Below are 17,045 nucleotides of genomic sequence, written 5' to 3'. Positions count from 1 at the left end.
CGGTAGCTACCCACGCTCTTTTCAAATTTCACAATATGGCCGTTAGCATAGTGGGGTCCGTTTCGACCACGTTTCAGCGAATAATGAATGTGCTTCTTCGATTGTTTACCATCGGGAAATATGTTGCGTTTCGCGTGCATATCTGTTACAGAAGTGCTTACGCTTGTGAAGTGCTTTCTAGATGTTGTGTTTAACGCAAACGGGCATTTATCGTGTCGGCAAGTGTCCGTGTTTCTTTGTGCTTTGCTCAAGCGGAAGGACAGCTGCACCGGGTAATGTTTGAGATGTTCAAAAGAAGGCATGTACAATTTTTTTTTCTGCATGATTAAGAGGTGTATGCGCCGACTAATTGCACTCGCACTGAAATTGCACGGGTTGGTTTGGTGCCGGTGATACGAAGACAGACAGCGCACTGCACGGCTGACGCAATCGCCTGTAAAGGTGAGCATAATCTTACGCACATTGCGCTCTGTGGGAACAGTGTCTTAACGGATTGCTGCATTCTGTGTCTTTTTGTGCTGGAACGCTCCGGAATGTGGTGAAATGAAAAAGTGGGAAACGCGCTTGTTTTCACCTGGCGGCCAAAATGACGTCGCACATGTGGTTAGATATCGCCGCGAATTAGGCAGAATTCGCGCAAAAACATCAGTCTCAACTTTATTTAACAGAAATGTGTGTGATACGTTTTCCTTGCATTTAGTACGCGCGGGAGGTTCACGAAACGAGTTTAGTTCGACAGTTTGATACTTCGCGCGCTTTGTAACCTCTCCGCTTGTTCTACCGTTTTGTTCGTGCCGCAAAGTCCATGTTGGCGTACCTTAATTCTCCTCGCACCCTGGGCTCTCTCCTCCTCTCCATCTCATACACTTCGCGCTCGCTCACCTGAAACCTCCTTCCTTTCTCTTTTCTCGTCTTCACCTGCTTTCACTCGTCGCGCGCCGCGGACCCCCCCCCCCCCCCCCTTTCTTTTTTTTTTTACTCGAAGCATATGCGCGCGCCGCCGCCTCCAGTTCTGCTGTTCGGGAGCGTCCCCCGCAGCCGTTCTGTTTACGCTTTTGTTCTCCGCGGCCAGTCAGCGCGGAATGCCTCTGCGCTCGCTCTCTCGGCCTCGAAGGGCGCGGTCGGCCGGCCTGATTGCATAATAGTTTATTCCAAACTGCGTAAACTATATGCCGCTATCATCAACCTATGTGACTTGCCCGGCTTCAAGATATACGTTTTTAATCACAATGGAAGCATTTTTCATTTTACGGAGATAGTATTTCGCGGTTGCATGGAGTGTGAAGTTGCATTTTTATTGTGCTGCAATTGTTATGGCATTTACTTTTGCTCTCGAAGAATCGTTTAGCTACGTATTTTATTTACAGCAAGACCTCCAATGAAGCACTTGTACACGTGTTAAGTGAGCTGATGGGGTTCAAACCATCCAGTTTTTATTATTTTTGTGGTCATATTTCAACATAACTCGAACCGCATTACTTGATTTTTGTAGTGTCTTTTGTAGTGACGACTAGAATAAATGGATATTTGCTACTGATGCCTCAGCATTCAAGTAGAGGTCGACAGCTTGAATTCTGTGGCCAAACATTGTACCGGATGTTGCTATTACAGAGTTTGGTTGTGACCAGATGTTTATTTGTTTAAATGTACATATGAAGCGGTTATAATTGTCTTATCCGCATGTTTACCTGCTTTACTCTTTACAGTGCGCATATTGCAGGCAAATTTGTGACCTAATGTTATTACGATTTTCATTGATTGAATGAAACGCCATACTTGTACAAGGTTTGAGTCATCTCTTGTGACACTGCTTCGACTAAATATGTTGAGACTGTTGTATATGTGTGTTACATAGTTTCCTTGGTTGGTTGGTAAATTCTTATGCAGGTCCCTCTTGGTGATGGTGTCTTGGTGGAAAAGACCACAATAGATCGGCTACGTACGGACTGAAAAGCAACAGCGGCAAAATATTTAGGGGCATGATGCGGGCAATGTTTGCCGAACAGCTGAGAGGAAAGCCCCTCTACGACAAGTGAAGCAACCTGAATAAAGATGCATCGTGCAAGGAAGTTCTGGACCCTGTTCGGGGGGGGGGGGGGGGGTAAATATAATCGGTAAGCACGAAGCTGTAGCAAATTGAGCATGTGAGCAGTAAATGCCATCTATGTGACATTGATTTAATTAAATGCCTCTTCTATATTTTCAGGTTACACTTGTGTCACTTTTAACACTACGGTTTTGCAAAAAATGAGCAGCCTGTCATCAATGGTTGCATGCAAAATTAAATAAAATGTGAAATTTTTACTTCAACTCCAAGTGGCGATCTTAAAGTCGAATTACTTCAGAGCCTTCTGGGGTAATTTCAGTGTCAGTGGCCATAACAGTCTACTACACTAGGGTGCGCACTTGAATCTCTAGGGACATTAGAAACACATCAAACAATACACATTATGATGACAATAGTCACTCATGCATTAAGAGTTAAAAAAATGCATGCCCTAAGAGTGCATCAGAAACGCGGTGGCCAACTTTCTTATGAAACTCACCAAGAATGCATCAAGAAAATTTATAGAGATGGTAATGTGCATGATGAGAAATGTAATCAACATTTAATCAGAAACTCATTAAGCTTTTTTGTACGGGTGAGCTCAGGCTAAAGCAGTGAGTTACAGGAATATATGACTGATTATGAGCAAAACGTAATATGTAATCCAGAATAGAAACTGCTTGATTTTAAGCTAGACTTTCCGGAGCTTATTGACTGTTATGATTGCGGGCCCAGTCAATTTTCCAGAAGGCTTTTAGTGAGCAGACAGCTGAAACTGAGTCAGTGGCAGCGGCGAGTGAAATAATATATCATTGATGCGAACGCGTTGTTGCATATACCGACTTCGCCACAGCGGCGCCTTTGATATCGCATGTGCAATCAGCACTTGGTTGGCCAGGTAGCCAACATCCTGGGCACGACGGACACCGGAGAACCACCACTCGGGACTGATTGTGTTGTGTTGAAATAAAGCCGCCCCTCATCCTAGAACTGACTACACACATCGGCGCTCCACACCCTCATGAGCTCAATGGACTAGGGATAATGGCTTCACTTAGGGACGTGTTTCTTCTTCATTTTCCAAGGCGCCTAATACTTTCATATACTCTTTTGACCTGGCAGTGAATCTTAATCGCGCATGTAAGACCTGTAATCGCCATCTCTACTGCTAGAGCCCGCCTTCCTTAAAACACAGCAGATCGTGTTCGGGTTGGCGCCTGTCAAGTCGGCAGCTGGCTCAGTGACCTACAGGCTGGTACCCAAGGGTGACAAGAACAATGCTGAGGTCTTCGCTTGAAGTGGTAGGCCGAATCCCAAGGGCAGCACCTCCACCAGATGTCACGCTGTGGTGACAAGGCCGATGATAACAAATAAAGAGTCCGGGAATGCACTAAGGTAACTCTTTATTAGGCTGCAATTCGGCGGCGGCAATAACAGCAATAGTCAACACTCAACTTAAAGGCTGCGAATAAACATGGAGGTAAAGCCGCCAACGGTGACAAGCAAAACCAGAAACCATGCACTAGGAAACTCGATTGACAGAAATGTTCGAGAGGCATCTCGGCGCATCTAGTGCGACAAACAAAATGATACAGCCGTCAAAATGATAATGGCGTCCGTCCTCTCCTTGTAAATCCGTGTTCTCGTCTTTTTAGCGCTATGCAACTATTACTTTACATAGAATGCCCTAACTAGAAGAAAACTTGTCTTGTTTGAGTAAATGCTGCTACACCGGGTTGGAGGGCGGGCAGCGTTAAGTGCTGTAAAAAAACATTTTAAGGACATTGAATGACGCGTTTAAATTCAATTTTATTTTTAATTTATTATCTTAAAGACACCACGTTAGGGTATTATATAAGGGATAGAAAATAAACATTATTTTGTTTTAAGGTCACGTGACAGCATTTAAATGGTTACATACATTGTTTAGAAACCTTGATGGGCAGCGCATGCAGCTGCGTTGTGGAAACGGCCGTTCCACTCCACTGCAGTGCGATTAAAAAGGATGCTGAAAAGGTGACGGTGCGGGCCCGTTGACAAGATACTTCTTGGAACGAATGACCGGTGCGTTGAAATATGCGGGTAGAGGGAGGGGATGCAGGGTGGTTGGCAAAATGAACTCTAAAAACTAGTGAAACAGATAAAGACAGGCAAAGGAACCACGATTTATACTCTTACTGCTCTAAAACCATGTGTGACATACATAAAGAGTGAAGTAACTGTGTTTAAAGAGTACGGTTGGGAAAAATGTCTGAACCCAGGTAGCACAAAGTGGGCTATGAAGGGTGGGCCCCGGTGAACCCGATGTAGGCAATGCAGGACAGCCCCAGTGGGCTCAATGTGGGTGCTGCAAGAGGGGCCGACGTAGGCCCGGAGGGGGCTGTCGAGAAAGCCGCAATGGGCCCCACTAGGGGCCGATGCAGGCAGCCCTTGCGGGGTTACCCAGAGTTTTCCCGCATTGCCGAAAGTGCATATCCCGCCAACTCCCCGCGATGGTCCTACTTTGGACCGATTTGGGTAGCCGCTTTGGAGGAACATTTTTTTTTATTATTTCAGTTAGCCTCTCAGATAATCACATAGGACCAATGCGGGTTCTATAGCGCTAGCCGCACATGGGCTTGCCCACATTATTCTCATAGGGGTCCGAGGCAGGAAATTGATGGAAAGCCCTAGTCCAAGTTAGCCCAATCAATATTGATGCACATAATTATTTTATACATGTCTGCACTTTCTAAACAGCCACAACAATAAATTTTACAATAATTCATAACATTCATCTAGCCGAAATGACTTCATGTACATCTTGTTGAGGCTATGGAGATGTGTGTTCTGAACAGTAATATTGTGCTGAGAGTTGCAGGCTGTTCAAAGCAGCCACATCAGAGGCAACAGTTAGCAATCAGTTTGTTTTAGTATTTGTAGCGCAATTTGCATGAGCGCGAGAACTAAAGCCATGTAAATTTCTAATCGACTAAACATGGCAACAACTGTTATACAAATCATCTATAATAGTAATTTAGGGCAACATCTAATGCAAATAAAGGTTGGAAACAATGATTACGCAATTGCACGCACGCCTTCTAGCCCCATTACGGCCGATTTGGGACCTACAGCGGTTTTGTGTGGGCAGCCCCAATTGGGCTGGGTGTTGGTTTTGAACCTAAAGCCCACTTGCTGTTGCACGTGCCTTCAAATTCCCCACAAGGGACCAATTTTGGTATCATGCGGGCCCTCCCGCCTTCCACCCCATTACGGCCCATGTGGGATATAAAGCAGTTTTATGTGGGCAGCCCCAATTGGGCTGGACGTTGTTTTTGAACCTAGAGCCCACCTACTGTTGCACGGGCCTTTAAAGTCCCCACAAAGGACCAATTTTGGCACCATGTGGGCACGCCCACCTTCCAGCCCTATTACAGCCTATGTGGGACCTAAAGCGGTTTAGCTAAGGCTGCCTCATTTGGGCCTCACGAGGGCTTGCCCAAATTGAGCCCTTATTCATATTTCACCTGCCCTCAAGTAACCTACAAGGGGCCAATTGGGGCAGCATGTGGGTATGTCTGTTTTCTTGCCCCACTACGGCCGATGTTGGTCCCACAAAGATTAATGGGGGCGGCCTCATTTCGGATCTATGAGGGCTTTCCCATAAAAAGCCCACATTTAGGTTGGATTGCCCTCAAATATCCGGCAAGGGACCCTTGTGGTCTGGATGCAGGAATGTGCTCTGCATTAGCCCAAAAAAACGCCGCTATGGTACCCATGCAGGAGGAGCAGGGGCAAGCCCAAATGGGGCTTGCCCACATTTGCCCCATCGGGGACCGAAGCAGGTTTTATGATGGTTGCCCCAACCCCACTTGCCTACATCGGACCTACTGGGGCCCCACATTCTGTGCTACCTGGGAAGCTAGGAAAATAATCGATTTCCTGTGATATCTTCATTTAAAGGCACACTAAACCTTACTATCACCCTAAAAGCAAGCCTTAGTTAGACATTGAGAAGGTTTCTGTAAAGACGAGCTATAGCGAAGCTGCGGTTACCGGACAGTTCTCCCGCTAACGCAGTGGAGGTCGCAAGGGCCATCTGCTATAACTAAGCAGCAGCTCGGCAACGAAAACAAAGGTGGCCACCAGGCAGCAAGCTCCCCACAGTATGAAGATGGAGACCATGTCGGCGAAGCGCAGCGTGCCATCGCTGTCCTGCGCAGTGCATTGCTCAAGTGGTGAACTCAGATGCTTGGTGTGGAAGGCCCTGATGCCGCTCTCGTCGTAGCGCACCGCACTGCACATCGCATGCGGAAATGACGCCACAAGCTGCCCATGTCCACCTAAATATAAATTTCGATCCCCTGAAGAGATTTAAAAGGCTAGAGTTGAAGCAGCCATCCAGTAGAGTCGTCATTATTATTATCAACACGTTTTCTACATTCACGTAAAGAAAAAGGCGATACCGCATTCACGTATAGTAATGCTAACCTGTGCAAGCTTTGGATACCTCATCCATGCTAACCTACTAATCTCATCCGCCCACCAGGCAGTCTCTGTCCATCTGATCCACTTGCCTGCCATGGAAACACATTGCGTTACGACGAAGTGTGAGAACTTCCTCTCTCAATGACATGCTTTGATCGTACTCCTTTCTCCTTGAGTAGCACTCCAGTAACAAATACGATGTATGTTCCCTCCCAACTGGCTTCTCGTGCTGTTGAATCTTGCGTCTTTACCTGCCGCTTTCCTGTTATCAAGTGACTGCGCAGTCATCGGTTGTCAGCACTGTTTCTGACGACAATATTTCAACTTCTCCTTGAGTATTACCAAACTATATAGCTATCTATTTTGTGGAGTGTATTTGACCACACCCTTCATCCATCATAACATTCCTTTTATGCCCTGAGGCAATAAACTTCGCAAAAAAAATGGGCTCATTGCTATTGATATCTTGGATTGTAGGACCAGTTCACAAAGCCCTCTTCAGCTTGATCTATAACTAGTATAACCTTCCAGGGTTCTGTACAAACAGAGCGACAAGGGAAGCACTTCTGTAAAGGAGCTCAATGACATGTTCCCAGTCCTCCGATATTGCAATAAAACGTCATATCTCCACGAAAGCACACATTTTTATTTTCCAAGCGGTGGTCTAACTTTCGTCACTCTGTGTTGTGTCTAGCAGCATTAGAAGGCTTGAAGCTTTGGTATTTTTACACATAGATATTCTAACGCGCAAATCTAAGACATTTATGTAATGCGCTCTATCAACACCTATGAACGCTTTAGAGGTAGGTAGTGCTTGGGTATACTATGGCACTTGTAACTGGTCTTCGCGCCACTCGGATTGGTTTTTATTTGCATACATACAGGCATATGGCAATTCTTGTTTACCTCACATATCGGCCATGCTCAAACCAGCGACCACCCCATCGACACTGATCTCGAGTATGATGTAAAGTCACTGCAAAAGTTAAATAGGTAAAAAGGACAAGGATTTCGACAGCGGACGTTCCAAACAAGATTCCAATAGAAAGGCAACAACTACTATGCGGTAAGGACTTTCCGACTTATCTGCATTTGCCGCGGCCGCCTCAGTATACCGCTGCCAAAACTATGTTTTATCTCGAAGTGAGCTTCTGTACGCATCGAGAAGCTGCAGCTAGAGTTAGGTGTAGTCTCTTGCGCCTACGTTCCCCCACATATACATCTTCCGTAAGGAGAGAGATCTGGGCGAGGTGGCGGTCTGTTGGCGAATACTATTACGGCCTTTTTAGGGATGTGATTGACCTTAATAAGTCTATACCTTGACGCGGCATATAAAATAAACACAATCTTCGATGATTAACCTAAGATAATTAACCTCAAAATCCTTCACAGGTATTACAAATCAGCCCCCCCCCCCACACACACACACGCACCACAGACACCCGCACGCCAGATAACAGGTACTTACAAGTCTTTGATGCGTTGTTTCAGTGTCTCCGGCAGAGAGGGGTTTGCATATGAAACAAACATCCAAGTGTTCAGCTTTTCCTCTGCGAAGTAGTACTCGCCAACTTGCTTTCCCTTGCAAAATGCCGTTGCCTGCAACAGATGTGAGAAGAAATATTCGCCGCGAGATCGACCTAGAGGTGGCGCCACCGTCACTCCGGTAGTGTGGATCGGCAGCCGGCGGCGCTCGCAGAAATGCACGCTGTGTAGGTCTGCTTCCGAATTTACGGCGGGTTTGTTGGCGATTAAAACGTGTCTTCTGCAGTATTTCTGCAATATTGCAAAAAAAAGTCCAAGAATTTCGCCAATCCAGCAGAAGAAGAGCGGAATTTAGGAAAACAAAGCACGGAACCACCAGTCTTCTAGATTTACTTTGCACGTTTCTTGCGCTGTACCACGCTCACGCGCCTAATGCTTGGGCCTGCCTAATGACAACTTTGTTTTTCTTATCGACTTTTAAACAGTTTGCGCGTGTCTCATGCTAGTGAGACGGGCGAATTTAGTGTCAAGCCCACGCAGGTACAAGGTTCGTGCTCTGACCTGCAGTAAGTTAGATTGAATCGAGAAAGCCTGGTTCATTATATCGTACTTGACTCGAGGATTAAGCAGGTTAAATGTAGCATTGGCAGCGCACTGCATGGCGAGTTGCTTTGGACTGAGTGCTTATCAACTCTGGCCCAGAAAACCACGCACAAGTATTCCCCAAAAATGAGATCACGCCGACACTATAGAGGAAACCTCGCCGCACAGGAATTAAAGCTGATTGTTCACGTGTACATCGCTGAGTGGATTGAATTTGCCGAGATGCTTTTTGCGGCCACTGTCATAGAATGTGATAGTGTATTAATGCATGCGCCACTAACTGTAAATGATTTCCTGAAACCGAGGAACGTATAAGGGATTTCTGATGTGTGTGATGTTAATATATAACGGTAAATTAGTATTGTAATTATTTTGTTTTGCAATGCGAATAAATTACACCGTGGGAGAGAACTTTTACACACTTGACCAAATTTACAATGATCAGCGATTAATTTTTTGTAGGTAACGTTAACGTGCAAGCTACGAATTACTAGCTGCGAAGACGTCGTTATAAACTGCGCATGGGCACTGTCATGTTCCGGGAAGCAATGTTACAGGCTGAAAATTTCTTTATCACTAATTATTTAGCAGTAACTAAATCTTATGCGGAGTAAAATATTAGGATTGCTTCCAAAACAGATGCCGGATATAAAATTATTCCGAAAGAAATGGAGGTCATCTTATCATGCAACTATAAAAATGTATTTATTCCCGAACTAAACACTGATATTTAAGCCCACATGAAGCTGTTTTACTCCCCTTGTCAGAAATGACGAGTTTTGTTGGAAGACAGCACTTGGACGAAAAGGAGTTATAATAATTATAACAGGCTACCAGTAAAGTACATTGATCTAGGCGTATTATGTAATATTTAGGGTAACAATTAGGTGCAGGAAATATGTTTCCCAAACATTCGAGCATTTCTCTAAAGCAAAATGTGCTCACTAAAACTTTTACGGATGCACAGAAGCCTTCAACAACAAAAGAAAAGAAAAGAAATGCATATTGGCCCGGGTTGAACGCATGAAAGCGGCATCGGCTATGACGGATGATTGCAGAGGCTGGTTTTGGCGTCGTTTTTTTTTTACCACCACATTTACCACGTGGGATTGTTTATTGTGGAGTCAAATCCCACAGCAGAGGAACGCCTTTCGAAACGGTTGTGATTGAATCCCCCGTTCTCGAAATCAGCAGTCGAGCGCCCTTACCATTGAGACACCGCGACAGAGGTTTGAAAGCAAAAAAATAAAAGTACTCACAGGACTCTATCGTGTATACAGACGGCATAGCAGGCATAGAGTGGTCTGTTCAAACTGCATTCTGCTATATGAAGCAGTCTGCGGTGGCATATGTTTTAGTAGCCTCGGTATTCCAAAGAGAAACGGGAATATGCGATTTCTGAGCGTTTGCATTAACTTTTATTGGCGGCAACGACCTGTTTTGCTTTGACACGGCGGTAACGACAGTACCACTTCGTTTGAGACATTGCATGTCAAAGGATCTCAAGCGCCGAAGACCGCGATGGATGATGTCCTTATCCAAGCATGACATGCTCGATACGGACAGGAACTGCGAAACAAACAAAAACACTCCTGTACACGCCGCATGCGCGCGCGTAAATCACTGCGGGCTGGCACGCGACGCGAAAACGCATCCACACTGAGTAGGTTCCGCCGCTGAGCCGCAAGGTGGCGACTCTGCTCGATCTCGAGGCCAATAGGCGCCACGGAGATAGGCCGAGCGCCTATCATGTCCTAATGAAGTTATTCTTATTCGTCATACACTGTAATCTTTTCCTTGCATTAAAAAAAAAAATGTAACTAACCTGCTTTAGCACTGAACTTTTACCATGCTTTAGGTTCCTAGAAGGAACGTACACGAAGTGCTTTTTGCCTCTAGAGTAAACTATTTGCATACATTTAAATCTACTATGCAGGAAAAAAAACTTATATACAGTTGAAACTGTAACTAAGTTGAGGGGAACCGTGAATTATTTCGTTAAAATGTGTCAGGCATTTATGGGCCCTATAATTTGGTACATTCTATTATAAGGTGCGGCGGTACTCAAACCGCTACCGAAGCATCATACTTTCAAAGCCTTAATGCTACTAAAATGAAATGCGGCCAGCAAAAATGACCGGCGCCGTTAGCGCACAAGAAACAAAAATTGTTACTCATCAAGAAGAGCCCAAGAGGACTACAAATTTATTTTCCAGCAATTCGGTGATTTTGCCTGTGAGCGCTTTGTCAGCAATGATCGCACCGATTTCTTGTAGGTCTCAAGTGCTATACGTATAGCAGATGTAGGCCTAACAAGCTGAGCTTGAGAGAAGCATGCACTCAAAGGCGCGGAGAAATATCTGCAGAAGCACAATGGCGAACGAACAACACGAAACATGCCACAAAAAGCACGGAAAAGCAACACCATCCCTTCTACCGCTGTCACCATCTGATGAATTAAACTGAACACTGCAACTCCTGTTTTGCGCAGCGTAGTTTGATACAAAGCGGGACGACGGTTCCCAGCGCTGTTACCTTGGGCTCGCAATCAATCAGTTTTGGGGGTGCTCTCTACAAAATAGACCACAAATATCCGCTTTCCGTCTTCATTTTTCGAAAAGAGGTTTGTTAAATCGGGAGAGACCAAGGCATTGATTTCATTTCGAGTTGGTCAAAGCATTGGATCCTATTGTCGTGTGAGGGGAACTACAATATATTCGATAAATTGGCACTTTTGTTAAATCGGGTTTTGGTAAATCGAGTTTTGACTGTATTGACATGCTACCTTGGTTTCACTCACAGATTTCCTCCGTTTTCGAAAGGGCAGTGCAAACTGCCGCATCTGAGGTATTACGTGAGCACACATCTGCCATGCAATGTCTGCCGCAATAATAATGCTTCACAAGTTGGGATAGCCATTACCAACATCTTCCCTATGGGCATTGTTGCGCGCTCTCCCTTTCGGCTCCCTGCCTCAAGATGAGGAATCTCCTTCAGCATTACATTTCCTACAGCGCTGCGACACCATAATTGCAATAGAGCAAGGCGAGTTCATGTTCACAAAATTGGAAACAGAGCGAAACGAAGTGGCGTCCGTGTGCTGTGCGATGTCAGCGCACGTTAAAGATCCCCAGGTGGTCGAAATTACTTCGTAGCCCTCCACTACGGCTCCTCTTTCTCTCTTTCCACTTTCATTCCCACCTTCCTCCCTTCCCTTACGGCGCGGTTCGGGTGTCCACAAAGCAATTGTGACAGTTACTGCGCCTTTCCCTTCCTGTGAACCAATTTAACTTTACGAATGCAGAAAACGTCAAGCTATGCCCGTGCCCAGACCTCTTTAAAACACCCCACTTATTGAATTCTTCAACAAAGCATTGTTTCCTCGCACACCAGCCAACAAGAAGAAGGCAGAAGTGGTGCATGCGAATGGCTACCTTATTGCAGAAAAAAGCTACATGCGGCTGAGGATGTATTAATCACTGAGTGGAAAATAAACGCATGACAACCTTAGACTTTTAAATTGCCTTCTCGAAGCCCTTTCATATTAGTCGTGCAGGATAATTTTCAGAGCAAAATTTTAAAACGCTTCTTGCTTACTTCAGGATGCCTTATCTGCAGCTCAGCTGCCTTCTGACAACGCTGCACCTAACTCTAGAGCCCTATAGTAAGGCCTTCCTCAGAGCTTCATTATGCTTAGGCAGACGCATCTTTCCATGCGCGCTCCCCTTCACTGCTGTTTTATTGAAAGCATGCTTCTCTGAAAGAAGGCCGCCACTGCGCTTGCTTAGTAGGTCGTCTTATGCGAATGGTGTGACACAGAGTGAAAACAACAAAACAAAGGTAATGAAATGCAATAACTAACTTAAGAAATTCTATTTACAACATATAACTTGAAGACGTTTCGTACGAGGTTATATATTGTTACGGTGAAATAGCAAAGGGGTGTTTATTTACAGTGATATGGCAGTGGGATAAGGTGAAGCCTACTAGCCCCAGGCACCAACGCTTTCTCCTCTTCTTCTCCCAGATCATCACAACCCTTCGTCGTCATCAGTGGCGCGACATTTCCCCCCTACTCAGCCTAAGCCCTCTGGGCGTGTTCGTGAGTCGTGCGAGGCTGACACGGCTTCAAGCGGGCAACATGACATAGTTCGGTTTTTTGCAGACCGACGACCCGATGCTGTCAGGCGGGCTATTGCATAAGTTAAGTCACTGATGCGTTTGACAACCACATATGGTCCGTCATAGTGGGCCAAGAGTTTTTGATGAAGGCCACGGCGCCGAATTGGGTGCCACAGCCAGACTAGATCACCTACAGAGTACGTGACCCGCCGGTGACTGGCATCGTATCGCACTTTAGAACGTTCTTGTGAAGCACCAGACCGCAATCGGGCGATTCTCCGAGCTTCTTCGGCGAGACAGAGGGTCTCAGCCAGGCGGGGGTCTTTACGGCTTGTGAAGGGGAGGATAGTATCCAGGGGGTAGCGTGGCGGTCTGGCATAGAGCAGGAAAAATGGACTGTACCCAGTCGTCTCATGCGTGGCGGTATTAAACGCATACGTGATGAAGGGTAGTATGGTGTCCCAGTTCTTATGCCCGGCGTCCACATACATGGCTAGCATGTTGATAAGCGTTCTCTTGACGCGCTCAGTCAAGCCATTTGTCTGGGGGTGGTATGGCGTCGAGTGTCGGAAAGTTACGGAGCATAAACGCATGAGCTCTTCAAAACATCAGCAGTGAATTGTCGGCCCCGATCAGTGATGACAATTCGTGGCGGCCCGTGTCGTAAGATTACTGAGTGCAACAAGAAAAGCGACACCTGATGCGCCGTAGCAGATGTAAGAGCGGCGGTTTCACAGTAACGTGTGAGATAGTCCACGCAGATTACAATCCAGCGATTTCCATCCACGGACTTCGGAAACGGACCTACGAGTTCAATGCCTACTTGATCAAACGGAGCTGTCGGGGTCTTCACAGGGTGCAACAAGCCAGATGGAGTTGCAGTTGGACGTTTGTGGCGTTGATATTGCTTGCAACTGGCAACATATTGTTCAATTGTCGAGCGCTTTCTAGGCCAGTAAAATCTTTCTTGAGCCCCGCCGGGGTGGTGCAGTGGTAAGACGCCCGACTACTGTGCCGGAGTTCCCGGGATCGAATCCCGGCCTCGGCGGCTGCGTTTCGATGGAGGCGAAACGAGGTGGCGTCCGTGTGCAGTGCGATGTCAGCGCCCCAGGCAGCACAAAGCATTGGGCCAATGTTGGAAGTACGATGGCAAACAGTGGCCCTACATCGGGCCAGCCTAACCAGCATGCTCCCAACATAGGACTTGCCAGTCAACACAATGTCCAACAATGGCCCAGTCTAGCCAGTGCTCTCCCAGTGTTGGCGCTGCCAGTAGCCAACGCTGGCTAGCTTGGGCCAAGATGTACAGTGAGTTCCCGATATTGGCCCTGCCGTACATACAGAATGTCTATGTTGGACCGAGATTGCCGTTGTTCCTCCAATAATGGTCGCACCGGGTTTTAAAACTGGCTATAATGGGCCAAGCTGTCCTGCGTTCCTCCGTCATTGGGTATCCGTTTTTTAAAACTGGCTACAATGGACCAAGTTGTCCTGTGTTCTTCCGACATTGGATGTTCCGGTTTTTAAGCATGGTTACAATGGACAATGTTATCCTCTGTTCTTCCAGTATTGGATGTTCAGTTTTTTAAAGATGGCTACAATGGACCAAGTTGTCCTGTGTTCCGCCATCGCTGGCCGTTCCTTTTTTAAAACTGGCTACAATGAACCATGTTGTCCAGTGTTCTTCCGGCGTTGCCCGTTCAGTTTTTAAAACTGGCTACAATGGACCAAGGTGTCCTGTGTTCTTCCGACGTTGACCGTTCTGTTGTTTTAAACTGGCTGTAATGGACCATTGCAATTTGTCTTGTGTTTTTCCAGTATTAGCTATGCCTCTATGAAAACTGCCCACGATGGACCACTTTGTCCCCTGATCTCGCAATTGTCATTGCCATCCTAAAAACGCAGCTTTAATGGGCTGCCGAAGTGAATATTTTCCGTTGACCATTCAATCAAAACAAATTCTCAATTTTTATGGTTGAATACACGTGCGCTGGACGCCAAACCGCGGCATTTAATTCCGACAACATTTCAGCCGATCGTTCGGACCTCACAAAGTACCACGTACGGGACGACAATTACAATAACGCATTCAAGCACGTACCGCTGCAACTGTCTGGATTCGTCTTTTCGGTGCGCTCATATGCGGCGCACCTTTGGGGGTCAGCTATATGTGTTTATGGTTTTAGCCTATTGGCATGCATGCAGATTTCGTCACAGGCGCATACGTTTGTCGCACAATTATATCTAATGATAGCACGACCGTGCGACCACATATGTATACCCCAGACCGGCTAGCACTCACGACCCAATATGCCTGTATTGGACGCCGATTACATCCCTGCATCTATACTTAACCTATAGTACAAATCCAGTTGTCAGTGAGAACGCGCATAAAAACGAAATCGTGTCGCCATAGCATGTTCATGTGACATTAAATTAGTGATTAGAAGGTAGCTTTTTCATTGCCGAGAAGGAAATAGTTGCCTCAAGTTGAAGGAACAAATGACCAGTTTCTCAGCGATGTTTTTGTTCTAGTGCTTTTGTATTATCCATAAGTCCCTACGCGCAGCATCATCTGTTTACCTGGAGAAAGGACCGAATATGATGTGTGTACTTTCTAGACGCAATCACTGGAAAATGAAAAGCCGGAAGACTCGCGAGGTTACCATTTTAGTTTTGGGCATTCAAACGGTGGTAACAAAAATGGCTGTTTTTCGTGCACATTGCGAGCATGAAGGCCCCGGTACATTTATATGCCGCACAACATATATATCGCCAATAAACAAAAAAATAGTTTTTTCCGCCTATTAGTTTAGAGTTTGACCATTCCAACCGCGCTAGGCGGTGGCAAAGGAATAGAAAAAAACTGTACAGGAATGAAAATAATGTGCGCTGTCGAGTCATTCGAAAAAACGAATGCAGCCTAGAAACACTGTTTTAATGAGGCAGTTTTCCATGTCCTTTCCAATTCTTTCATTCTACTAAAATGATTTGGAATACGTTGCTTGCTCATTGAACGTTATCGTCTTTTTGTGCAATCCGCGTTAAGGTGAAGGTGAGATTGCGAAAAACGTCTGTGTATTGCCTGATGCCACAGCGCATCAGGACCTCGACGCGCACAAAATTGATTCTGAATCATTCATTGCTGTGTCTGTCGCCGTCGATTTGCGAAGTCGAGACAAAACATGAGCGAAGAAATATTGTTACAGCTGGAGAATGATGAGGACGAAGTGGCGCGCTCGTTTGTGGAAGATTAAGAAAAAGAAGTGCGTCGAATGGGCGGCCCTCGTAGCCTGGCTCCTTGGCTGTTCCTCAATGTATATATCTTTAATCGTCTTCTGTAAATATATTTCTCCCTGTTACAAAATTATATGCCAATATTTAAAAACCTTGAACAATTCACAAATTCCGTAGAATGTTCAGAACAGCGCGGTGCGCTATAATTGGACAAAGGCTTTATCGATGTGGCCATAATTACTTGCGCAACAAAATTATGCAGGGTGTTTTAATGGTTCTGAAAGCTGAGGTAGTGTAGAATAGATGGAAAAAGTTTAAACAATGTGAAAACTGTTTTTGTTTTCCTAAAAATTTTCAATGTTCGCTGTTTTCTGTAAATTAGCGCGATCGCATCTCTGTATCCAAATGTCATAAAAGTATGAGCTTTAGCTGTTTGCGGATAATTATGCTGAGAACATATTGTGGAATTATTACTGCTCTACCATGAACCTTTTCTGAAATAAAGGCCTGCAAATTAGGAAAATTTTCGTTTCCTAGCTGGGCCGATGTTGAGAATTTTTATAAAAACATCTACTCATACCCGAAAAGCGAACATTAACTGAATACAAATCAAAACATGTATATATTTAGTCGGATAATTTTCAGCTAGCTAACTTGAGCATAATTTGTATAATCTATAACCAAAGTTGGCCAGAATAGAAGAGAAGCTCGGAACTCCGCCTCTTTGACATTATTAATCAGTCATCACGCAACAATATATAATATTTTGAAGTAAATATAAAAGGTCGAACGACCATCCTTTGTTCTATCATAGGTGGGGAAAGGGAGGAGACGCGCGCATTTGTCGACGCACCAACTGTATGGATTTACGCAAGAATGTGGATGGTAGATGGGGAGGCTTTCTATTTTTTTAGAAAATGTTTGTCCGTGGTTGGCTTGAAGAAACAATGCGTTTGCGAACACACAAAACAAAACTTAGAACTCGACTCGAGCGGTGCGCGCTGGCGGCCCCTCATCGGCACGGTCCGAAGTCACGGCTGGCCGTTGCAAGCAGAAGAGGGCTGGGTAAAGAAGGAATGGAATG

General features: G+C 45.5%; 1 protein-coding gene across 1 annotated transcript; it reads right to left on the bottom strand.

The window, feature by feature from the left end:
- Nucleotides 1-4,500: 4,500 nt before the first annotated feature.
- LOC146188395 (uncharacterized) lies at nt 4,501-11,545 on the bottom strand. The gene is made up of 3 exons (XM_084605041.1): nt 11,525-11,545; nt 7,983-8,113; nt 4,501-6,323 (listed from the first exon to the last, which is right to left on the bottom strand). Exons 1-3 carry the CDS (start codon nt 11,543-11,545, stop codon nt 6,098-6,100), a joined length of 378 nt encoding a protein of 125 aa, XP_084461167.1. The 3' UTR covers nt 4,501-6,097.
- Nucleotides 11,546-17,045: the final 5,500 nt, after the last annotated feature.

Source organism: Amblyomma maculatum, chromosome 5 (genome assembly GCF_055883805.1).
Source record: "Amblyomma maculatum isolate TAMU_Amacu chromosome 5, ASM5588380v1, whole genome shotgun sequence".
Classification (NCBI taxonomy): domain Eukaryota; kingdom Metazoa; phylum Arthropoda; class Arachnida; order Ixodida; family Ixodidae; genus Amblyomma; species Amblyomma maculatum.
This window is presented reverse-complemented; position numbering and strand designations above follow the sequence as displayed.

Excerpts from the sequence above, each read along its gene's own strand:
- LOC146188395 (XM_084605041.1), bottom strand. The coding sequence starts at position 11,545 with ATGCCCATAGGGAAGATGTTG. Across the intron at positions 8,114-11,524 it reads TGCCCATAGGGAAGATGTTG|GCAACGGCATTTTGCAAGGG; the intron begins GTAATGGCTATC and ends CATCTGTTGCAG. Across the intron at positions 6,324-7,982 it reads AAACAACGCATCAAAGACTT|TGCGGTGCGCTACGACGAGA; the intron begins GTAAGTACCTGT and ends TGCGATGTGCAG.